This window comes from Lagenorhynchus albirostris, chromosome 9 (assembly GCF_949774975.1).
Source record: "Lagenorhynchus albirostris chromosome 9, mLagAlb1.1, whole genome shotgun sequence".
In the NCBI taxonomy this organism is placed as follows: Eukaryota; Metazoa; Chordata; class Mammalia; order Artiodactyla; family Delphinidae; genus Lagenorhynchus; species Lagenorhynchus albirostris.
In genome coordinates this window covers 97,171,381-97,192,280 of record NC_083103.1, presented here as the reverse complement: position 1 = coordinate 97,192,280, position 20,900 = coordinate 97,171,381, and the positions used below count along the sequence as shown (strand labels likewise).

Below are 20,900 nucleotides of genomic sequence, written 5' to 3'. Positions count from 1 at the left end.
AAGAATTTCAAGTATGTCCTCCAGGCTGACGGGACAGTGCTAGCAAAGCCATCAGGGGCTTTCCTCTGGCCAGAGTGCAGAGTGACCGAACCTCCACAACGTGGCTTTCTGTCCACAGCCTCACCCTGACCCGAGGCAGGGGCTGTTCCTCTTCCCCACGAGGGGAGGTTCGGAGAAGGGGCCAGAGACTTTGGACCCAGGGGCTCACTCTGGCCCTCATATATGTTTTACTTGGCCCACACAGGGTTTGTAAAAGCTATACGGCAGCTGCCAACTTGTAAGACTCAGCAGTTTTCACGTAAAAATCCCCACCTCTGAGCTTCTCTCAGAAAATCAGATCCAGCAGCACTGGGCCCTGCATGGCAACCAGAGCTGAGAGCCAGTAACAGCCCAGAAGCTCAAAGTCCCTCCACTTCCCAGTGTCTTATACCCTGAGACCAGGTAGCGTCCACCACCATGTTCAAATCAAGATACCGGTGAATGTTTTTTGAACTTGCATCTCTATCAAAAGTGGGAAAAAGTCCCAGAGGGCCACATACTTCAAGAAAAATGGCAGAGACCCTTCCTCCTTGTGGAGGTGAAGAGTGTTATAAACGTGGAGGCAGCTTCGCCCCTGCCTGTTACCCATCTGGCCTCTATCACGGGTCTTTTGAGTGCGTGACCCTCGTCTAATGTCTTCTAGGCTATTAAACATCGTAAGGTGCCAACTGTGGAAATTAAGAGTCTGAGCGATTCAGATTCAAGGACTCACCCAACTGTAACGGGTTAGAAGAAATCAGCACATGGGAAAGACCCATTCGGTTCCATCGGGCTCCGCTGCCGACGGACAGCTCTGCCCAACAACACGCTTCCGGCATTCTGCTGAGCAGATGCAACAACCCAGACCACGCCCTCCCACTGCACAAACGTCACCGCACATCACACGGGTCTCTTTGTAACACCGCCTGCACCACCCTGTGTTCCGCGAAGAAGGGATATATGTTATTTTCCAGATTCTCCCAATTACCCAATATTTTGTCTGGCACGATAACCTCGATGGATGAGAAAAGGGCGTCCTGGCTACACAGAGGAACGCCCAGAGTGACACCAATACTCACATCGCTGCTCTTGGGCCTCGCCAACGCCAGGCTGTCCCGGGCCAAGGCCACGATGACATTGCTCTTCTCTCCGGCCCAGTGCACCACCATCTGATTGTGGGAATCATTCAGACTAACCTGAAAGAGATCAAACCAACACAGAAATGAGTGACGGCCACCAACTTTCTAAAGCAAGACTCTCCCCCTCTGTCATGACTAAATGCTCACACTTGGAGCACCGGGCCAGGGCGGCCCGTTTTTCCCTCTCTGCAGATTCCACCAGACTCAACTTCCCCAAGAAGAAACACTAGCCCTCTGCTGTGTGGCATTAACCAGATAGCCAAACATCTTCTTCGCAGGCTCTCACTGGCATAACCAATAACTTGGCTTATTTTTGTCCTCTGTGAAATCAACCTCTGGTTATTCTCATCCTTACTCCATACATGGGACATGCACTCTTCAGATCTGAAACCAAAACACTGAAGCATCTTCTTCATTTAAAAAAGGGACACAAGCCGGAAAGACAACATGCTTTCAAACTTCTGTTCAACCTGGTTCTCTCTGGCCTCCAGGTGACGTTGCTTATCCTTAGCTCATAACAAGAAGGAACAAAAGGAAAGCATCAGCTTTATTTAGCTAGTTTTGAAGTATTCCAAGTAAGGAAATATTTTCCAGGACTCCACAGAAATGACCTTCGGTTTATTGCGAACAGTATTTCCCAGGCTTCTGGCTTTTGTAAACCAGTAAAATGGAGAAGAATTAGGCAGGCCAGGAGAAGACTGGTCGGCCACCTCTATCTTGCCAGGTAAGAACATTAACGCAAACAGCCACCGTGTCAGAGCGTGGCTGGCTGTTCTCTGGATCTCTGTCCCCGGCCTCCTGAGGACACAGCAGACTGTTGGCCCAGGCCTTACGACGGGGTGTGGCCTTACACGGCCCTGTTTTCTTTCCCTACCTGCAGGCTGCATTCAGTCCCAGAGGAGAGTGGGGCCACAGGACAGAAGGAGCCCGAGTCCCCGAGAAGGCCCTCCACTTGTTTTGAACTTCTCATAATGGGGAGATGCATTCACACCACTGAGCTCCTGGGATTCACCTGTTATGCAGCCGCCCCCTTCAAAGCAACACAACCACCATCTAGAATCACCGCCGTGTTCCAAAGCAACACGACCACCATCTAGAATCACCGCCGTGTTCCAAAGCAACACGACCACCATCTAGAATCACCGCCGTGTTCCAAAGCAACACGACCACCATCTAGAATCACCGCTGTGTTCCAAAGCAACACGACCACCATCTAGAATCACCGCCGTGTTTCAAAGAAAGGACATTTTAACACAGAAAACTGAGGAAAACGAAAGATAGACTCTCAGAATCAAGAACAGTTCTTTCTGATAGGTTCTGCTTTATGAAAAGCTAACTCCATTCCTCTTATTTTTCCTTTCACCCGTCACTGACGGACAGTTCAAGGGCTGGCATCTTGGCACACCTGAGGCAACCGTTTCACCCCCCCCCTCCGTGTGGGAAGAGCCAACTGATGACCACACACAAAAATTCTGAGAGCTGGTGTCAACGTTCAGGACAAAACCCCCCCAAAAATCCGGAGCACAAGCAATGCCTGGGAGAAGCTATTCCACCGGCCCCTTCAACCTCGGCTTGTCTTGGGCACAGGAGAAGGAACTCGAGCTTCTGGACCCCGAGGAGCCTCTGCACAGTCCACCTGCACGCTTCCCCACCCTCACCCTACCGTGCCCACCCCACCTCCCGGACTGATGCAAAGTATACACCTGAGCTGATGGGCCCTCAGAGCAGAAAACCCTCCCCTCCCCTCCCCTCCCCTCCCCCTCCCTCCCCTCCCCCTCCCTCCCCTCCCCCCTCCCTCCCCTCCCCCCTCCCTCCACAGCTGCTTTCTCCTTTCCCCTCCTCATCCTGCCCACTCCTTATAGTGCTCTCAGACTGTCTGAAGGGAGAAGGGAAACACCTGTGCCACCAACTTGGCTGACAGAATAACAAAAGAGCTAATCCTTAACTACATTGCTTTGGGTCTTAAACACCTGCACCTAATTTGATCCAGGACCCAAGCTCTTTGGGGAAACAGGTGAAATGAGGCCTCTTTAAAGAAAAAGCCCCTGGATTTTTTTTTTTTTTTTAGGAAAATATGTCATTCCAAAACATTCCTTCTCACTCCCAGAGAGGTAAGTCCAGGCAAGCATCGACAGAGACGTGCAAATAAAAAATATAAATAAGTAAATTATTGAGCCCAGATGCTCGGGGGAAAGTAGCTAAGGGAATCGCCACCAGCTGCAGAGCCTTCCTCCAGCCCTCCCTCTCCCCCTCTCCTGCCAGCCCTCGCCTCTGGGAAGAATCTGGAAGCATCTATGGATCAGAAGCCCACCAGGCAAAGGTGCCCTGGGAATCCAGGCTAACAGCCTTCTCCCTCCAAAACATCCTCACCCTTAGAACCAGAGGGTAACAAATTGAGGATTTATGCAAATGTCAGTCGATAAAGGATTTGGAACCTGGAAGAATCACTAAGTTCATCCAGGGTCTGAGATTTAAAGCCCAGCAATGTTGCACTCAGGCAACCTCAGAACAGCCCCATGGGCAGGTTCACAATCAAGTAACGCCTGGAGCAGGTTACAAAGCCTACAGTGATCAGAGCGGGAACAAGGACTGAACACAACTTGCTAAAGTCTTTCTATTCAGAGGACGTGAGATTTATGGGGCCCCCTCAACCAATCCTAGGAGAGGTGAAGGGGTGAGAGCAGCACAAAGGAGGCATCCGAACACCCAAGGGCTTTTTTTACAAAGGAAGCCCAGAAGGCGAGCTTGGTGAAACACCTTTAAAAAAAAAAAAAAGATTTTATTAGAGGTCCCTTTCACTCCTAAAAGGGTAGCCCAGTGGGGAGAAAAAAAAAAATCTCAGGCGAGGAACAGCTTGTCCAAGGGCCACCAGGCAACTCACACAACAGCTCAGCTCCTTCCCTTGGCAGGATGTCAGCGCGCGCTGCGCACCTCCTGGTCAGGGGGTAACTCCCTGGGGAGCTGCCTGCGGGGCTGAGGCTGATCCCCACTAAAGCCCAGGTGCCCACCCCCCCACAGCACAGTGCAGAGTCAGCTGTGGGAATCCACCACGCACCAGGCAGGCTGGCAAGCTATCCGGTTTACTAAGGCAAAGACATCATCGCGCTCTCTGGCCTCACTTTCCGCCTCTGCATCTCCCCTTGGTCTCCATCCCCCCGTCCCCACCCCAGGAGAAAGGGAAGATGTCAAAGCAGGCCCTCCACGGACAGGGACCAGGCAACCAGAGGTGCAAGAGTGGCCCCCAGCGATCATAACACCTGCAGGTGCCAGTGCTGGGTCCCTGCACTTTGTGGGTGGTTTCCGGTTCGTCTGGGTCCTCTTCCATCACCAGGGATTTCCTCCTGGCCTCAGCCCCTAGCCTCCCCCCTCACCAGCCCTCTTGACGCAGCTGCAGGCTTCCCGATTTCCGGATCACTCCTATCAGCCTTGCTCACTCGGGTCCCAAAGACCGCATGGAGAGGAGTGGGCACATACGGACCCAGAAGGCACCAGTCTGGGAGGGAGGGAGAGCCATGGGAGGGTGGCTTTTCGACAGCAACGTAACCTTGATGTGCAGTCAGCTGTAACTACAACCCCGGGGCGTGAACAACCTTCCCTCTCCGATTTCCAGCTCACAGGCTGTCGCTGGAGCTCGATAAATGAGCCACAATTCATCGGAGCTGTACTAAAGCAGCAGGGAGGGGGCCCAACGCCTCCCCCTCAGAAGGCAAACAGGAAAATCACATGCCACAGAAGTCTCTGCACAGAGAAACTGCCTCATAAACAACAAACAGCATCGGGGTCGCAGCTTCAGGCCTCTGCGAAGATCACAGGCAGATCGTTAAGAGTCAAGGTAGCCCCCCCACAAGCCACGCGGTTCAGGGGTCCCAAACCCAGCTAACAACCAGAGACCCCAGAGAGGCCCCACCCCAGTCCTACTGATTCAGAACCCTCTGACTGGAGCCCAGGAATCGGTATTTTTAAAGGACACGCCCCTGGTGTCTCTCATGTAGCTTATTTAGGGAACGATGAATCTAGTTCACTCCCTTCCTCCTGGCAGAACGTGAATGACAGTGGCTGGAAGACTCACTCTTTCTGTGAGGGTTTGTCTTTGGGTGTCCTGGGTAGCTGTTAAAACCCTATGATCTACTGACGTGTGCCACAACATGGAGGAGCCTCAAAAACACTACGTTAAGGGAAGGAAGCCAGACACGAAAGTCACCTGTTACGTGATCCCACTTATACGAAATATCCAGAACAGGTAAATCCAGAGACGGAAAGCAGGTTGCTGGTTGCCAGGGGCTGGGGGAAGGGGGGGATAGGGAGTGACTGTCTAAAGGGTAAGAGGCGTTATTCTGGAGTGATGAAAATGGTTTGGGGGCTTCCCTGGTGGCGCAGTGGTTGAGAGTCCGCCTGCCGATGCAGGGGACACGGATTCGTGCCCCGGTCCGGGAAGATCCCACATGCCGCGGAGCGGCTGGGCCCGTGAGCCATGGCCGCTGAGCCTGCGCATCCGGGGCCTGTGCTCTGCAACGGGAGATGCCACAGCAGTGAGAGGCCTGTTTACTGCACAAGAATTAAAAATTTAAAAAAAAAAAATGGTTTGGAACGGGATAGAGGTGGTGGTGGCATAACATCGTGAATGTACTAAACACCACTGGATTGAATTGTTCCCTTTGAGATGGTTACTTTCATGTTACGTGAATTTCATCTCCATTTTTTTAAAAGCCTCTGTCTATGACCTGCAAAGAACCTTACACTTCTCAATTGCTGATGCAATACCTAGGAGCTCCCACTCGTAAGAAATTCTTCTTTCCCCCACCTCGGTCCTTCATGCTACCAAAAGATGCAGCTCGGGTGAGTCATGGAGAAGGCAGGCTGAGGAGTGGGTCTCTGGTCAAAGCAATCCTTCAAAATGCCGTAAGCGGCATCTGCAAAGCCACAGCATCCCTGCGGGCCTGGTCCCTGGTCCCTGGTTCCTGGCTGGAGCAATGGCCATAGGCTCAGGGCTAGCATCCACTTCGCAGTTCACAACAGTCATCACCTGGGTCCCCGTCAACCCACACATTGTCTCAGTCTCCTGGCAGGCCCTGGCGTTCCAAAGAGGTTAAGTGTTTTGCTTCACTCTTCAGAGAGGGGCAAGAAGCTGCTGCCACCCAAGCTCCAAGCTCTGGGTTGTTAGAAATAGAAGGAAGACAAAGAAATTGCTTGTTGTGGAAGGTGGTGATCGCTTATACACTGAGGCCCACTAAGGGCTAGGTACCCTTTGGGGCTCTTTACTCACTTCTCACCTGTCAAGAGTACACAGAGCAGGGGGCTTCCCTGGTGGCACAGTGGTTGAGAGTCCGCCTGCCGATGCAGGGTACGCGAGTTCGTGCCCCGGTCCGGGAAGATCTCACATGCCGCGGAGCGGCTGGGCCCGTGAGCCAGGGCCGCTGAGCCTGCGCGTCCGGAGCCTGTGCTCCACAACGGGAGAGGCCACAACAGTGCGAGGCCCGCGTACCGCAGGAAAAAAAAAAAAAAAAAAGAGTACACAGAGCACTTCTGGGGGAAATCAGCGGACAAGTCTGACAAGTAATAAGAAATTTACAATAAAACCCACCAAAATCTGTAGTCATTGAGTCTTATTCAGAAGGATGGGGGCCCTTAATGCACGGGGTCTCATGCCATCTCCATTCATTTCTTCTGCCATTACGTCTCTCAAATTGGTCAAACCCAAAGATCAGGATGTCCTAGACACCCACAGCCTGTAGTCCTCACCACTCCTTCTTTCCAGAACACAGGATGAGAAGGACAAATAAGGCAGCCTGGTTCATTCCACTGCCTCACTAGCAGTGAAATACAAAGAAGCATCTTTAAAATTCTACAGTGAAGTATAAAACAAATATCCTGTCCTTCAGCTGCAAGGACAGACGTAGCTGCTAAATCGTCGGAACTGCAGGATGGACCTGAGGAAACCAAAGACAGACACGCAAGGTCCAAGCATAACAAGGTTTCTCAGACCATCTGTTTGCACGACCTAAATGCTGGTTATGCAAATCGCCCCTCCATGTCCCCTTTTGAGACTGTGTTTCCACTATATTTAGTAAGCTCATTTCCCTCCCTGGACTCTCCACCTCCAAAGGAGAGCTGAAATCTAGTTTAAGAGCTCCCTGCTCAGAGAGGCCCTGTCCTGGCCTCTCCACTCATCTCACTGATGCTTCACCCAGAGAATTCGTTAACTACTTCTCTGATCAATGCGGGCTGCCCATTTCACAGACAAAGAAACAAAGGGAGAAAGACCTCAGACTAAAAAACTTAGCTTTTCACTATAATCTCCTTAACTAGAGTAATGAGCTCTCTTTAGATTTATTTATATGCCTCTTCCTGACTTACAGTATCAGCTCGGAGAGACTTTAGTTCTGATTAATCTTCGGCAAGTAGGATCCACCTCTATCTGCCACTCCCTCCTGGTGAAACCCACTTTGTCATTTAGCAAATAGCCCGCTCTGCTGCTCTGGGAGGGCTCCCTATTAAAAAAAAAAAACCTGTGAAAAATCTCTTTGTCATGAAAATAATCACCCCTTAATTCACCAGTTGGCAAGTAAGAAAAAGAAGAAACTATCTGGGCCAGAAGGAACCTCAGGGAACATCTAAACCACCTTCCAAACCCTGCAGATGGGGTTAAACCCAAAGAAAGATGGGGTTTCCATCTGCCTTAAAACCCAGGACCGCAGAGTGGGGCACACAGCACTGAGAGCACAGCAAGCCCCTCACTGGTGTTTACGGGCTGCTGGACACACTGAACCAGGACTAGCCTTAAATCAGGATTCACCTGCGTAGGATGGTTCCGGAACATCCACTTTCCCTGACCCTCCACTTTGGCTCTGCAGCTCCACCATAAATAGCCCCCCACCTCATTCATTCAGTAGAGATTTACTGAGCACTTACTACATACCAGGTGCTCTACTAGGCGTTAAAAAAACAGCAGACTTCTAGGTCCTGCCTCATGACTCTTAAATCAGTAGGGGAAACAAACGTTAAACAATTAATTTCATGAATAATACTTACAGATGTTAAATGTGGGAGCCTGGGGGGGCATAACCAAGTGCAGGGCTGCACTGAAGACAAGACCCCCAGTGGGTACCACAAGGATGAAGAGGGAGGAGTCCAGGGCAGAAGGGATGGAGAACAGAAAAGACAGATCCAGAGGAAGAACAGAGCGAAATCCAGGAACGGGCAGGGACCTGGAACTTGACAAATTTGAAAAGTTAAAAGTAAACTGGTGTAGCCAGGAGAGCCAAGGAACGGGTGGCATTATATGAGCTCTCTAGGTTTTGAAGGGGGAACAAAAGAGATCACAGCCACTGGACCCCCGGCTGAAAGCAAGGCTTTCACTGGAATATTTAGAAGAGGGAAAGGTGCCACCGTAAATCTGAGACAAGTCAGAGGCTTGGGTTTGAGTCCTGGTCTCGACGACTGATGGGCTGCACAACTTGGGGGATGTCCCTTTGCCTTTTGGTGCCTCAAGATACTCATCTGTGACCTGAGAAGAATAATAAGGCTTCCCTGAAGATGTGTGACACCACAGAGCCAGTGGAAAGTTCTGCTCGAACCATTACCACCCTATGAGCAACAGCCACACAATTCAGGGTCTTGCCAACAAGAATGGCAGCAACATCGCAGCTGCCCACCAGCCTGGCCACAGAAGGTGCCCTGGATACTTCTGCTTTATTAACAAAGGAGGGAAAATTCACTGTGTTGACATGTACTGGAAAAGCTCTGCAGGGGGAACGTTATTCTTTGGCAAAGTGGATTTCTTAGGGATGTCAAAAGGGGAGAGAGACAAAATTATTACAGAATAAAAATATGTGCCGGGATTTTTTTAATGTATGTCTCTTATTAAGATTTAGTCTTTAACAGTGATCCTGGCAACTAGTCCTCCCTAGAAAACAAATAAAGACTTCCTTTCATATTGCTAAAAAAAAAATTTTTTAATAAATAAATAAGGCTCACCTTCAAATCAAAAGAGATCTTATCCATGAATATATTTCATAAACTTCAAAATGCTAAAACGTTATCTCCTCTTGTTACTGGTATGGTCTTTATACCAAAATAAACCATATTCTTCACAAAATGGCAGCATATCAACAACTACCATGAGCAGCATCAGGGTTGGAACACTGAGGCCTGAGAGCAGGAAGTAACAACATACATAAACTGGTGAAACACTGTACGTCCGGGTCAAGCTCAGAAGCCAGTCGTGGAGACTTCCCTAGTGGCGCAGTGGTTAAGAATCTGCCTGCCAATGCAGGGGACATGGGTCTGAGCCCTGGTCCAGTAAGATCCCACATGCCATGGAGCAAGTAAGCCTGTGCGCCACCGCTACTGAGCCCGTGCTCTAGAGCCCGCGAGCCACAACTACTGAGGCCGTGTGCCACAACTATGGAGCCCGTGTGCCACAACTACTGAACCTGCGCTCTAGAGCCCGTGAGCCACAACTACTGAGGCCGTGTGCCACAACTACTGAGCCTGCACTTTAGAGCCCGTGCTCCACAACAAGAGAAGACACCGCAATGAGAAGCCCACACACTGCAACGAAGAGTAGCCCCCGCTCGCCACAACTAGAGAAAGCCCGTGTGCAGCAACGAAGACCCAAGGCAGCCAAAAATAAATAAATTAATAAATTTATTTTAAAAAAAGAAGACAGTTGTGGCCAAGCCCTGCGCTCAGGCAGCCTTCCCCTCACTCCACAACCAAGATTCGAAACCTGGGGAAACCCAAGCTCTGGTTCCCAAGGCTCCAACGAACCATCCAACGCAGAGGTGGCACTGATTTCTAGCATCTCCCTCGCCCCAAGGGGAAAATATTTACATGACATCCCAGAACCAAACGCCTCGAGACCTCACCTTACCAGTGGTTTAAACACAACAGCAAGGTCAACCTTTCAGTCCTGTGAGATGCCTCTGCTACCAGGAGGGCAGAAGCCCCTCGGGCCCCACCCCCACGCAGCTTAACTCCCCAACCCTGTGATGACAGCCTTTCTCCTCCATCCAGCTCTCCACATCCACTCCCGAATTCTTCCCCTCTCCAGGTCCGAGGCTTGTTTCTGCAGGAACCCCTGCATCACCTCCACAGCAGCACATCTCGCCCAGTCCAGCAAACTACGTGCACAGTTAACTGCAGGATTTTTTTTAAAGAACTATTCAGAGAACTTCAGGGAACTAAATATATACAGATGAGGTAAGTTATAGGTACACAGTCTCATGTTACCCAATTAATGGAGCACAGCTTTAAAACATTTCAAGTCTCTTCCAAACCCTCCAACAGCCTCACAGGCCCCACCCACCCACCTCTGTCCGCTGTCCCCACTCCCTGCCATGGGCAGCTTCCTCTGCTGGGACCCTGGGGCAGGTCTTCTCCCCAGGCCCCTGGCATAGACCCACATGGAAACGTCTTGCCTGTATCCTCTGGGCTAACAGAGAAATAGAGTCCTTTACTATCTGGGCCCCTCCCCCATACATGGCTCTTCTCAGATGTACCCACGCCAGGCTCCCCAGAGACAGTCCCTAAACTGGCTTTTACTCCAGGGTTATTTTTAACCCCGGCCCTCCAAGCTCCATCAGATTATACCAGCTTCTCCCAATTTCTTCTGGACACAGAGGTTTCCTAAGAGTGAAGAATTTCACCCTGACACTATTCAGCTCCCCAGACCATCAAAGTAGACTGGATCTCACCTCAGCCCCAACTAACACATTAAAATCTCCATTCACGACCCACCCATTGGCTCAAACCCTCATTTATTTATGGAAGAATCAACCCAGCCATCTTCCCCCCTTCAATTCAGTTATTTGGGGGCAGAGGGTTTCTATTCAACAGGCTATTCTCTTTTCTAAATAAAAGATGCAATATTGGTTACAAAACAAAAACAAAGGGAGGGGGAGGGAGATAGATAATAAACCACACGTTGGTCCCTACACGGCACAAAACACGAATATAAGATAACAAGTACATCTTTTTATTGCCCTTGTCTGCCACTCCAATTTGGGACGTAATCACATCAGCCTGCCTTTCTGAGAATTTGTAGTGGTGTTTTTAATCTAATTCAGGGGACTGGAGATAAATCATGGTGAAGGGTCCCAATTTGCCGAGCCGAGCGCCTGCAGCTGCAGCGGCGGGCGGGGTTAGAGGGCCGGCGGGAGGCGGGGGTCCCAGGCGGTGATGAAGACCACACGCCCACGCCCACGCCCACACTGTTTGTCTTCACGCCAGCCTCCAGGGCTGCAGGGACGGAAGACAGACCTGGCTGCGTTGAGGGAAGACAAGGTGAGCCCAGGAAGCGGAGGGCGGGGGTGGGGAGGCGGCCCCCACGTCAAGGCACCAGGTACAGCTTTCTCGGCTAAACAGATGCGCAGGGTCTGCACACCGCCCGGGCCGCGTGGGCTGTCTGGGCAAAGCCACAGCAAAAGTGAAGGCACACAGGTCAGCCTTCAGTGCCCAGGTCCCTGATGGGAGGAGACAGCTGTGCAGAGGCAGCTGCTAAGATGAACAGGGCACCCACGGCACCTTCCACCACACCCCCTGATGCAGCCCTACCCGGGAAAGAAAGGCCAGGGTCTTCCCCACACTCAACCTGGCAGCCAGCAGCCCTCAACTCTCGCTTTCCCTCCCCTGTTTGTGGTGGAAACAAAGACAGGCCTTGCTGTGGCTACAAGCTTCTCCCCCGGGTGAAGCACCAGTTGCCACCACTGGGAAAGGGAACTTCACACAACCGCTTAAAGCTATGCTGTCCAAGGGCCACATGGGGCCGTTTAAACTTAAATTTAACTCGATGAAAATTCAATGAAAGGAAAATAAATTCAATTCTTCGGTCATACCAGCCACATGTCAAGCCTCAACTGCCACAGATGGCTAGTGGACACCCTGGCCAGCACAGATCCAGAATATTTCCGTCATGGCGGGAAGATCCGTTGAAGAGAAGACCTGACACGAGGTCAGGAAGATAAACCCTTCCAGCTCCTGGCCAGAAGCGGTGACACAACCATGGATGTTACCATGATTATTAACAACTACGCAGTGGAAAACAGAATTTTGTAATTATTTTTAACTCCCTGTTGTGTTCAGGACTACAAAAGTCATGTGACTTATGAAGTCCTATTTTTATGGAACCCAGCCCAAAACGCTCAGAGCATGCCTCATGTTACAATAAAAAGTTGAGGGTCTCACAATAACACGGGAGGAAATCCAAATCTTGACCTTAATCAGCAGTCCGCCCACCTTCTCTGATTTACAGCATCATCAGCCACTTGGATGCTAGAAGGCTGCCCGTGCCACTACTTCGAAGACCCAAGGTTCACAGGTCGATAAACCAGTAAATTAGGTCGAAATTAACTGCAGCTCATTTTAAACTGAGGGAAGTTGATTTCTGCATTTACACGGCTGGACTGAATGTGCCATGTGCCAAGAGATTCTGGCATACCTAGGGAATGCACAGGAAGGTTCTGTGCTCGACAAAGATGCCTCAGCCCTGCAGCCCAGACCACGTCTGCTGAAATACTAATGAACTATGCAAACGAAAGTGCAGTGAGCTCTCCTTTACGTTCCATCACACCTGAACCTAAAAAAAATGGAGGAAAGGTTACTATAATACCTCGTTTTAATATATTTCTACGTGGTCAACTCTCAAATTATCTACATCTGAATTATTATCAAAAATTCTAAACTCCAAACTGGCTTTCCCTAACACATGTAGGCCGGTCATTTTGTATATCAGCTGCTCAAAGAATGCAAACTCATTTTAATATTCACCTAAGCAAAATTTAATCAGGAAGGTAAACTGATCCTTAAAAAAAAAAAAACACTAAATAAATACATAGCAAAGGCAAATAGGTTATTCTTTGGGTTACCTGCTCTCCAGGTTATCTACATGCTCCTGTGTCTGTCCATTACAGGGGACAGTACAAGCCTTGTCTCCATCCATCCTTGGCCCTCGGATTAAACAATGACACTACCAAGATGGCTGTCATCTCTAAGGAGGAACAGCCCAAAATACGACAATGAAATGTTCCTACAGCATCCATTTTTTTGCTTTGGGATGTTCACTGCTGTTAGAATCTGCCTCCTGGATCCCAGGTCTCAAAGCAGTTTATTAAGCATACTATTGACTCCACTTTCCAGAATCTAAAGAAGACATTTTCTAAAAGAACATGAGTTAAAGCCAAGATCCGTGATCTCAGTATTCTGATGTTCTCACAAACCTGGGCGCTACATCTCTAGGGAACTGCCCTCCAGCACCTTTCCAAGTGACAAGAGGGCTACGTAATGCTGCTCTCCTGGCCCTGGCTGGCCGGAATCCTTGAAGTGGACTGGTATTTCCCACCCTGGCCCGGAGGAAAAGTAACAATCTATTTTATACTATGACACTTCAGGTAGCTCCCTTCCCATTGACAGTAATTATGCCATAAATATATTTTGGAGCTGATGTCATTATTCATGATATCAGGGGCTGGGGATAATAGAAAGCCGCTGATATTTCAAGTTTGAAATTTTATGTCCATATATGTTACATATGTGTAGAATGTTTTTGGAAGGACGTACAAAAAACTGATGACCGTGGACACTGGGTGAATGGGGTCACGTAAGGGAGAGAAATTTACTTCTCACTACATACTCTTCTGTTCAAATATTGTTTTACAAATATGCATTACCTACTGAAAGCTAAATAAAGGGACTGGATGGCTTTACATTTCATCCTTTTCATTCCCCATCTCCTCACTCCTGTTCCCTGTCTGTTTTCCTCCCATCCCTTCCACCTCTCAAAGCCTCCACCTGCCACGCCCCAAGACAGGCAAGCTATTAAACAGTGGCCAGACACTGAGCCAAGAACTGTGCCCAAGAAGAGATGCCAAGTGAGATCAGGAAGTCTTTCAAGGTCACACCCCTGATCGAGCCAACCCAAAACGCCAAGGAACCCTTCGCCTCTGCAGAAGAAGCCAACTTGAAACCGCAAATGCTTTGCCTTCTCATCTTTTGGAAGCATACAGGTCAAACATCCTAACTTCAGAATCAACCAGCCAATTCTTTCCCAAGCAAGTGTATCATACAAGAATCTACCCCAAAGAGATCTAAAGCTACACAGTCTTCCACCCCCAAAGGAGGCTCTTTGTCTCAGGGCCTCGTGCTGTAACAGACACTTTATTTTCAGTCTCAAATCAGGACACTGAATACTCCCTGGACTCTAAAAAGCAGGAATTATGAAGAGAGAACTCATTGGAAGGAAAATAAACCTGTAAATCCTGTTAGGCTTTGCGCTTCATTCCAAAGGATTTTTCCCCGAAACAATACCATTAGCAATACCATGAGAGCCCTAAAAGGGAGCCTTCTGTACGATAGAATCCCAGCTCTTCATTCAAAATAAACCCCAAAATAGCACAGGAAAATCAGGGCTCCCAGACCCACATCCTGAGCCAACTCACTTCCACTCTCCACTGTGGGCTCACGACAGTCCTCCTTATAAATACCTTTCCTGTAACTTGGATGTGCCGCCTACCCTCTAGGTCTTTCTCTTTCCAGGTGGGCAGCTGGTCCACAAATATTCATTAAGGGCCTCCCAAGTGCCAGGGACACAGAGGAGAGGCTTGATCCATGCCCTCAAGGAGCAAACAGGGAGATGAAACAGTTAAACAAGCAATGAGAACACCAGGCAGTCAGTGCTGTTACCAAGCTCAAAAGAACTCTTCCCACCAGAGCCTGGGAATACTAAGAGGTACTCCTTGGATGCTGAAAAAGGGAAGAGGGGTTTTGCAAGCAAAGAAAGAAACGGGGAAGGACCGTTTGAGGCAGAGGGAAAAGCAGGTGGCACAGAGGCACGGAGCTGACATAAAATCAGGAGGAAATCCAGTGTGACAGGAATTCTGGAATCCCCCTTCTTGGGTCTGGCCTGTTTTAGAAGGGACACAACTAAGCCTAGTTTACTCCATAGGTTAGCAGAGCCAGAGAAAAAGAACTGACACTGACTGCAACACAGGGCTCTTTCTCAGATGCAAAAGCCCTCCTGCTCCCCTCCCTGGAGCTGGTGGCCTGAACATCACCCCTGGGGCTTCTTCCGTCAGGCAGTTTCTGCTTCCAGCCCTAATCTGTGCTGCCAGGCATCCTCTTAACCTCACTCAAAGGTCAGAGAGCGAGAAGCTGCAGAGTGTCTGAGCCCACTGACCCTTTATCACTCCATCTCCCATGCCCTCCCATATCAAACAACCCACTCACATGCCACTGAAGAGTTGTGGCTGGTGAATCATGTCCATGTTTCCTTGTCCCTGTCTGGTACATTTCCATGCCTGTATATTTGCATCTGCTTTATCTCCTCCTTAAATTCTAAGCTTTCTGAAAGCAGGGCTGAAAACTCTCCCCACCCCCTCATCTGCACCCCCATCCCTATATAGAATCACACTGAATTCAAGTGACACTATGGAAAAACATGGCAAGTCCTTACATTTCAAAGTTAAAGGGCAGAGACTGGGGGGAGTATAACATGGGAATTGGCTTAGGGCTAGAAGCAGAATGGCCATCTAATTTATAGTCTGCATCCTGACACTTTTTTGAGTGAACACAGCACTTTTCATAACCATCAGGGATAACGTAAAAACCAGGTCTGTCCCAGGGAAAACAGAGGCAAATGGGCATCTTTGCTAGAAAGATTGTTCCAAATAGCTGGGCGGCCCTCCAGAGCTCCAAGAGGGACACGCCAAACCCCTTCAGTTACTGATTCCTGTGCTTGCAGTCTAAAGGGTCTGCACCAGACAGTGTTTGTAGCAGAAAGCCCAGGACCGGGAAGTCCCTCCTTCTATCTAACTCAAATCCTTACAGATTCAAGTTAATCCCAGTTTTATTAGCTTCAGGGCAGCCAAGAACAATGGCACAGGGGGGAGGCCTCGGAGAAGAAAAAACACTGCTCTGGGTCCTCACCCTTGGGAGGAATTCCTCATTATGAGTCCCAGGGCTAGTTCTCCAACCTTCCACTGAACCAAACTCAATCTGGCTCAGAAATATAAAAGCCGAGGGTTTTTTAGTCACTCCCAAGAAGAACACAGTTCATCTTTAACTGGCCCCCAAATCCCAGGAGCTTTCACAAACCAAACCCAAGGAAGAAATGGCACCTGTGTGCATATTTTTGCGACCAGGAAGCTCTTCCCGCAGCCCAGACTATAGATGTTAGGGACCTGAGCTCCGGAAGGGATCGTCTCCTGCGGCTCTCCACTCCCAGCCCCCAGAAAGCTGACTCAAGCCCACAGCAGAGCTGGGCTGATGGGGAAGGCTCAAGGAACAAGGGAGCCTCTCTTTCTCCCTCCCCCATCCTCCATCAGGAGGCTGGCATCCCTGTGGGGAGCAAGGACCTTGCTGACTTCTTTCAACAATACAAAAAAGAAGTTTCAGATGGGGGTGGGGAAGGGAACAAGGATCTGGACCCACGAGGGAGCCAAACAGGCAGGCTCCTGCAGCCCATGCCCACCAGCAGTTATATGCCCACTGGTACACGCTCTTGCCCAGGAGCTGATGGTGGATGGAAGGCAAATGCTCCCATCCTCTCACCTCCATCCCTATCCCCTCTCTTACCAATACATTTTACTTTGGAAAAAAGTTATTTAAGAAGCACTGTATAAAGAGAGGGCGACTATTTGATCACTCGAAGGTCACTGAGACAATGCAGACAAAAACTAAAGAGCAGGCAACCCTGCCCCATGTGACCCTGGGCTAGTCACTTCACCTTTCCCAGCTCTGGTGGCTTCATCAACAAAATGGCACAATAGGGAAGATGGTTTATAACGTTCTTCCTGGCTCCAAGGGTTGAACATTTAACTCTGTATATTTCTTGAAGAAACGGCTAAAGGAAAATCAGTGAAGAGAGGCAGAATTCAGACTAATCCTTTAATTTCTACTTTGAAGGGAATATTTTGACTCTAGAAATCGTGTAATTGACCACCTCCACTGGTCCCACTTTTTCTCCCCCCACCGACCTTCCAGTTTTGCTGATGTCAGTCTCAACCATAGGACTGCGAGTCTCATGAGGCAGTAACACGGACAAATTAATTTTGCCAGCGCTGATACTAACCCACAAACTCGGTTTGTAATTGCCAGAAGTAAGTCCTGCCATAAAAATGAAATTCATGTTCCTTATGATCTAATTAAATCCATTGCCTAGACAGAAATAAATCACTTACTGAACAATAATGCCCACCAAATTATTGCAGTCTTTCAAATTCCCAAGTGTCATGAGGGATATTCCTGTCCAAAATAAAAAAAAATTCAGCCCACACACACACACACACACACACACACACACACACACACACACACACACACACACACACACACACACACACACTCACACACACCCCTCTTGCTTGGACTATACCCAGAGAGTAAGCTTTCAGGTTTGCCCACCTTAATTGTGGTTAAAAACGGTAAGTGTGGAAACCCCCTCCTCTGACGGTTCTGGGTAATGTACTGCATCTGCAGGGTGCTCGCCTCGGCTGCTAACTGATGATACACGAAAGAAAGCCCGTTTTTTATCCACACGTAAAATGAAGCTGCACCCCTCTGATACCTGCCGGAACTCCACCGGTGAGCACACACCCTGGGGAAACAGGCAGTGCACCCCGCAAGTGCCCTGGAATCCGTTTGCTAAAATCGACAGGAAGAAGGAAAGATCAAGGCGATTCAAGTGCTGACGGTTGTACTCCTCTGTGAGGAGGGGAAAAAAACAAACGCCAGCCGGGAAGTCCCCAGCGGTGCCTGCACCTGGGAGGCGACAGCCAAGGATGGATGCGGGGGTGAGGCGGCGCAGGGAGAGGAGAGAGCCGGGGGAAGGCGGGGGCCGACCGCTCACCTGTCCGTACACCTGGATAGGCTCGGGCTGCAGGGCAGCGCTCCGTCTCCTCCGGAGCGGCTTCTCGTCCGCCCTCCGGGGCGCCCCGCGCGCCCCACGCCGCAGCTCGAGCGGGTCGCCCCGCACCACGAGGAAGCCCCGATCCTGGGGCCCAGGCGCGCGGCCGCCGGGCAGCGTCGGCGGCCAGACCTCGCCGAGAGCCCCGGGCGGCAGCAGCGCTATCAGGGTGAAGAGGAAGGGGAGTCGCGACTCCCTCCTGCTGCTCCGTGTCGCCATGTTCGGGCGAACGCGACCGCAGGTGGCGCCGCCGCCAGGAGAGAATGTGCAGCGCGAGGCCGGGACGCCGGCCGGCCGGGGCCGCGCGCGCCGCTCCCGGGGCTCCAGGCCGCCCTGCTGCGCCCGCCGCCGCCGGGTCCCGCTCTGCTCGGCGCGGCCCCGTCACGTGGGAGGCTCGCCGCCGCGGCCCCTTCGCGCACTTTCTCCGCTGTGGCCCCTCCTCCGCGAGGGGATGGGGAAGTCAAGGCAGCGGGCGCGCGGCCCGGTCCCCTGGCAGGCGCTACTCGTCGCCCGTGCGCCCTGCGGCAACCAGGAGTCGCGTGGGGCTCGCCCGTCCTCCCTGGAGTTCTCGCCTCCTCTACCGGGTCGCGTCGAGGTCGTCCTCAACCGCGGCCGGTCTCCTCTCCCGACTGCACAGCCTCCTGTCCCGCCACACGACCACCTCGCCCGCCCCCTGTCGCATCCCCACCTCCGGGGGAGCGCGGACAGCCAGAGAAAATTAGCTCCGAGGACGCGGCGGGCACGTTAGAGTCCAGATGAACCCGCCCCCGTGGTGCAACTCACACAGTTTCAATAACTCTGGGCACCAAAACTACCCTTGATCGAGCTAAACTGCCCCTGCCCGGAGCACAGTAAATATACATCCGGCACAGAGGCACTAAAAGCAAGGGCACGTCCGACAAGGGACTCGCCACACCTCAACAATCACACAGTTATACAATGGTTCCTTGCACACAGAACACCCGCGCGGGACGCATGGCCCCAGCACAGTGGCTTACCTGTGACCCCCTCCTGGGTGAACGAACACTGAGCCACCCTACCTCACCCCCAAAACGGGCACACACACCAATCCCTTCAGCCCACAGCCAACCCTGCTTGCTGCAAGTCCCCTTCCCAAGGGGGTAAAGCTTGCCACTGGGGGCAGTGGGGGCAGACACTCAAAGAGTGGGGAGGACGCACTTTAAATCAACCCTACCTGCAGCTGGAAGATCCAGACCTTCTTTGAAACACAAGGAGATAAAACTGCCGTTGGAACTGCAGAGGCAAACCTAAGGTCAATCTTTTTCTGCAGGTCTGTGGGAGCAGCCAAGGCCTGTCCTCTGTTTCATTTTATGTTTCGCTGTGCTCTGGACTTAAACCCTGGTTTTTTTTCCTTTGGTGTTTTGTTTTGTTTTGTTTGCGGTACGCGGGCCTCTCACTGTTGTGGCCTCTCCCGTTGCGGAGCACAGGCTCCGGACGCGCAGGCTCAGTGGCCATGCTCACGGGCCCAGCCGCTCCGCGGCATGTGGGATCTTCCCGGACCGGGGCACGAACCCGTATCCCCTGCATCGGCAGGCGGACTCTCAACCACTGCGCCACCGGGGAAGCCCCAAACCCTGGTTTTTAATAAGACAGAGGAAGCAGGGCTGAAGGAGAGACCACTTCTAGAGTTGCATGCAAGCCCTCGGTTTACAGGGAGGAGGGGATGGTCATTTCAGTGCCCCCAAATGCTCCTCGTCCTACCCCTGCCCTCTAGGACTCTCCAGTTAGCTTAGCAGACCCCCTTCCACTACCTAGCACCACCCCTGGTTACAACCTGACAAAGGAAAGACAGCCTTTCCTTGCCTCCCTAAATCCAGTCTTCTACCACCCTCCCATACCCCATGCCAGACTTGCTGGGGACCTGGCGTCGCGTTTTGCAGTCCCCTACCTCCTCGCAGCCCTGCTTTTCTCCCCCAGCTTTTCTGTCCATCTCACCAAAATCATAGAACCACCCAGTTCTCCCCACTAGGCACATCACTTATCCTCTGGGAAAGCCACTGGGCCACTGCCAGCTCTCACTCCCCATCTGGACCGGCACTGCCTTGTGAGCATCACCTTACCAGGTGTGGACCACCCTGTGGCCTCCCCAGACCAGCAGCAAAGGCACATGGACCCCTATTTAACCCCCCAAGGGAAAATGAGGGGAGCATGGCTAGAGTCAGAACACCCAGCAGATGGTTCAATTATTGTTTATTTCAACACATATTTAATGAGAACCTTTTCTACAAGAGTGACTGTCAGAGTCCCAGCAGAAAACACGTGTCCCCTAAGTGTGGATTTGAAGATAGGGAGCTGCTTTTCCCACACAGACTGCTGGCTTGAGGTTCAGACGGCAATTTGCAGGGAAGGATTAGTAGGGCAGGACCAGCTACTTGCTGATTTTGATTTTGATTTGCACCGTGGATACTGGAGAACTGGCAAGAATGCTTAAACATGGTTAATTGACTCCTTGAAAGCCCTCCTCTGTAATCATTATCTACCTTCCAAGCTGTTCTAAGGTGGATAATCAGCAAACCCTGAGACTGTGTGAGCCTCATAACCAAACAATCTCTCCGAGCTTCAGTTTTCTCCTCTGCAAAATAAGGATCTTAATTCCTGCCTATTGCACGGAACTGCTGAGAGAATCAGAGGAGATAATGTATGTAAGATCAAATTACCATATGCAAATTGTGAAGGCCCCAGACAGAAGTATTGTACACGGGTGGCATTAGAGACCTGGATTCTAGTCCTGCTCTGTAACTAGTTACTGTGTGATTTTTGCCCTTGATCGTCCGGTCTCTCTGGGCCTTGGTTTCTTCCTATGCGAAATAAAAAGAGACTTTGCA

At 50.9% G+C, this 20,900-nt stretch overlaps 1 protein-coding gene across 1 annotated transcript in view; it reads right to left on the bottom strand.

The window, feature by feature from the left end:
* Positions 1 to 18,273, bottom strand: part of SORL1 (sortilin related receptor 1) — a 160,701-nt gene extending 142,428 nt beyond the window's left edge. The window contains exons 1-2 of the mRNA XM_060160633.1: positions 17,998 to 18,273; positions 1,098 to 1,214 (exon numbers count right to left, since the gene is read on the bottom strand). Of these exons, the coding sequence (XP_060016616.1) occupies positions 1,098 to 1,214; positions 17,998 to 18,273 (393 nt within the window). The remainder of the gene's footprint in view (positions 1 to 1,097; positions 1,215 to 17,997) is intronic.
* Positions 18,274 to 20,900: the final 2,627 nt, after the last annotated feature.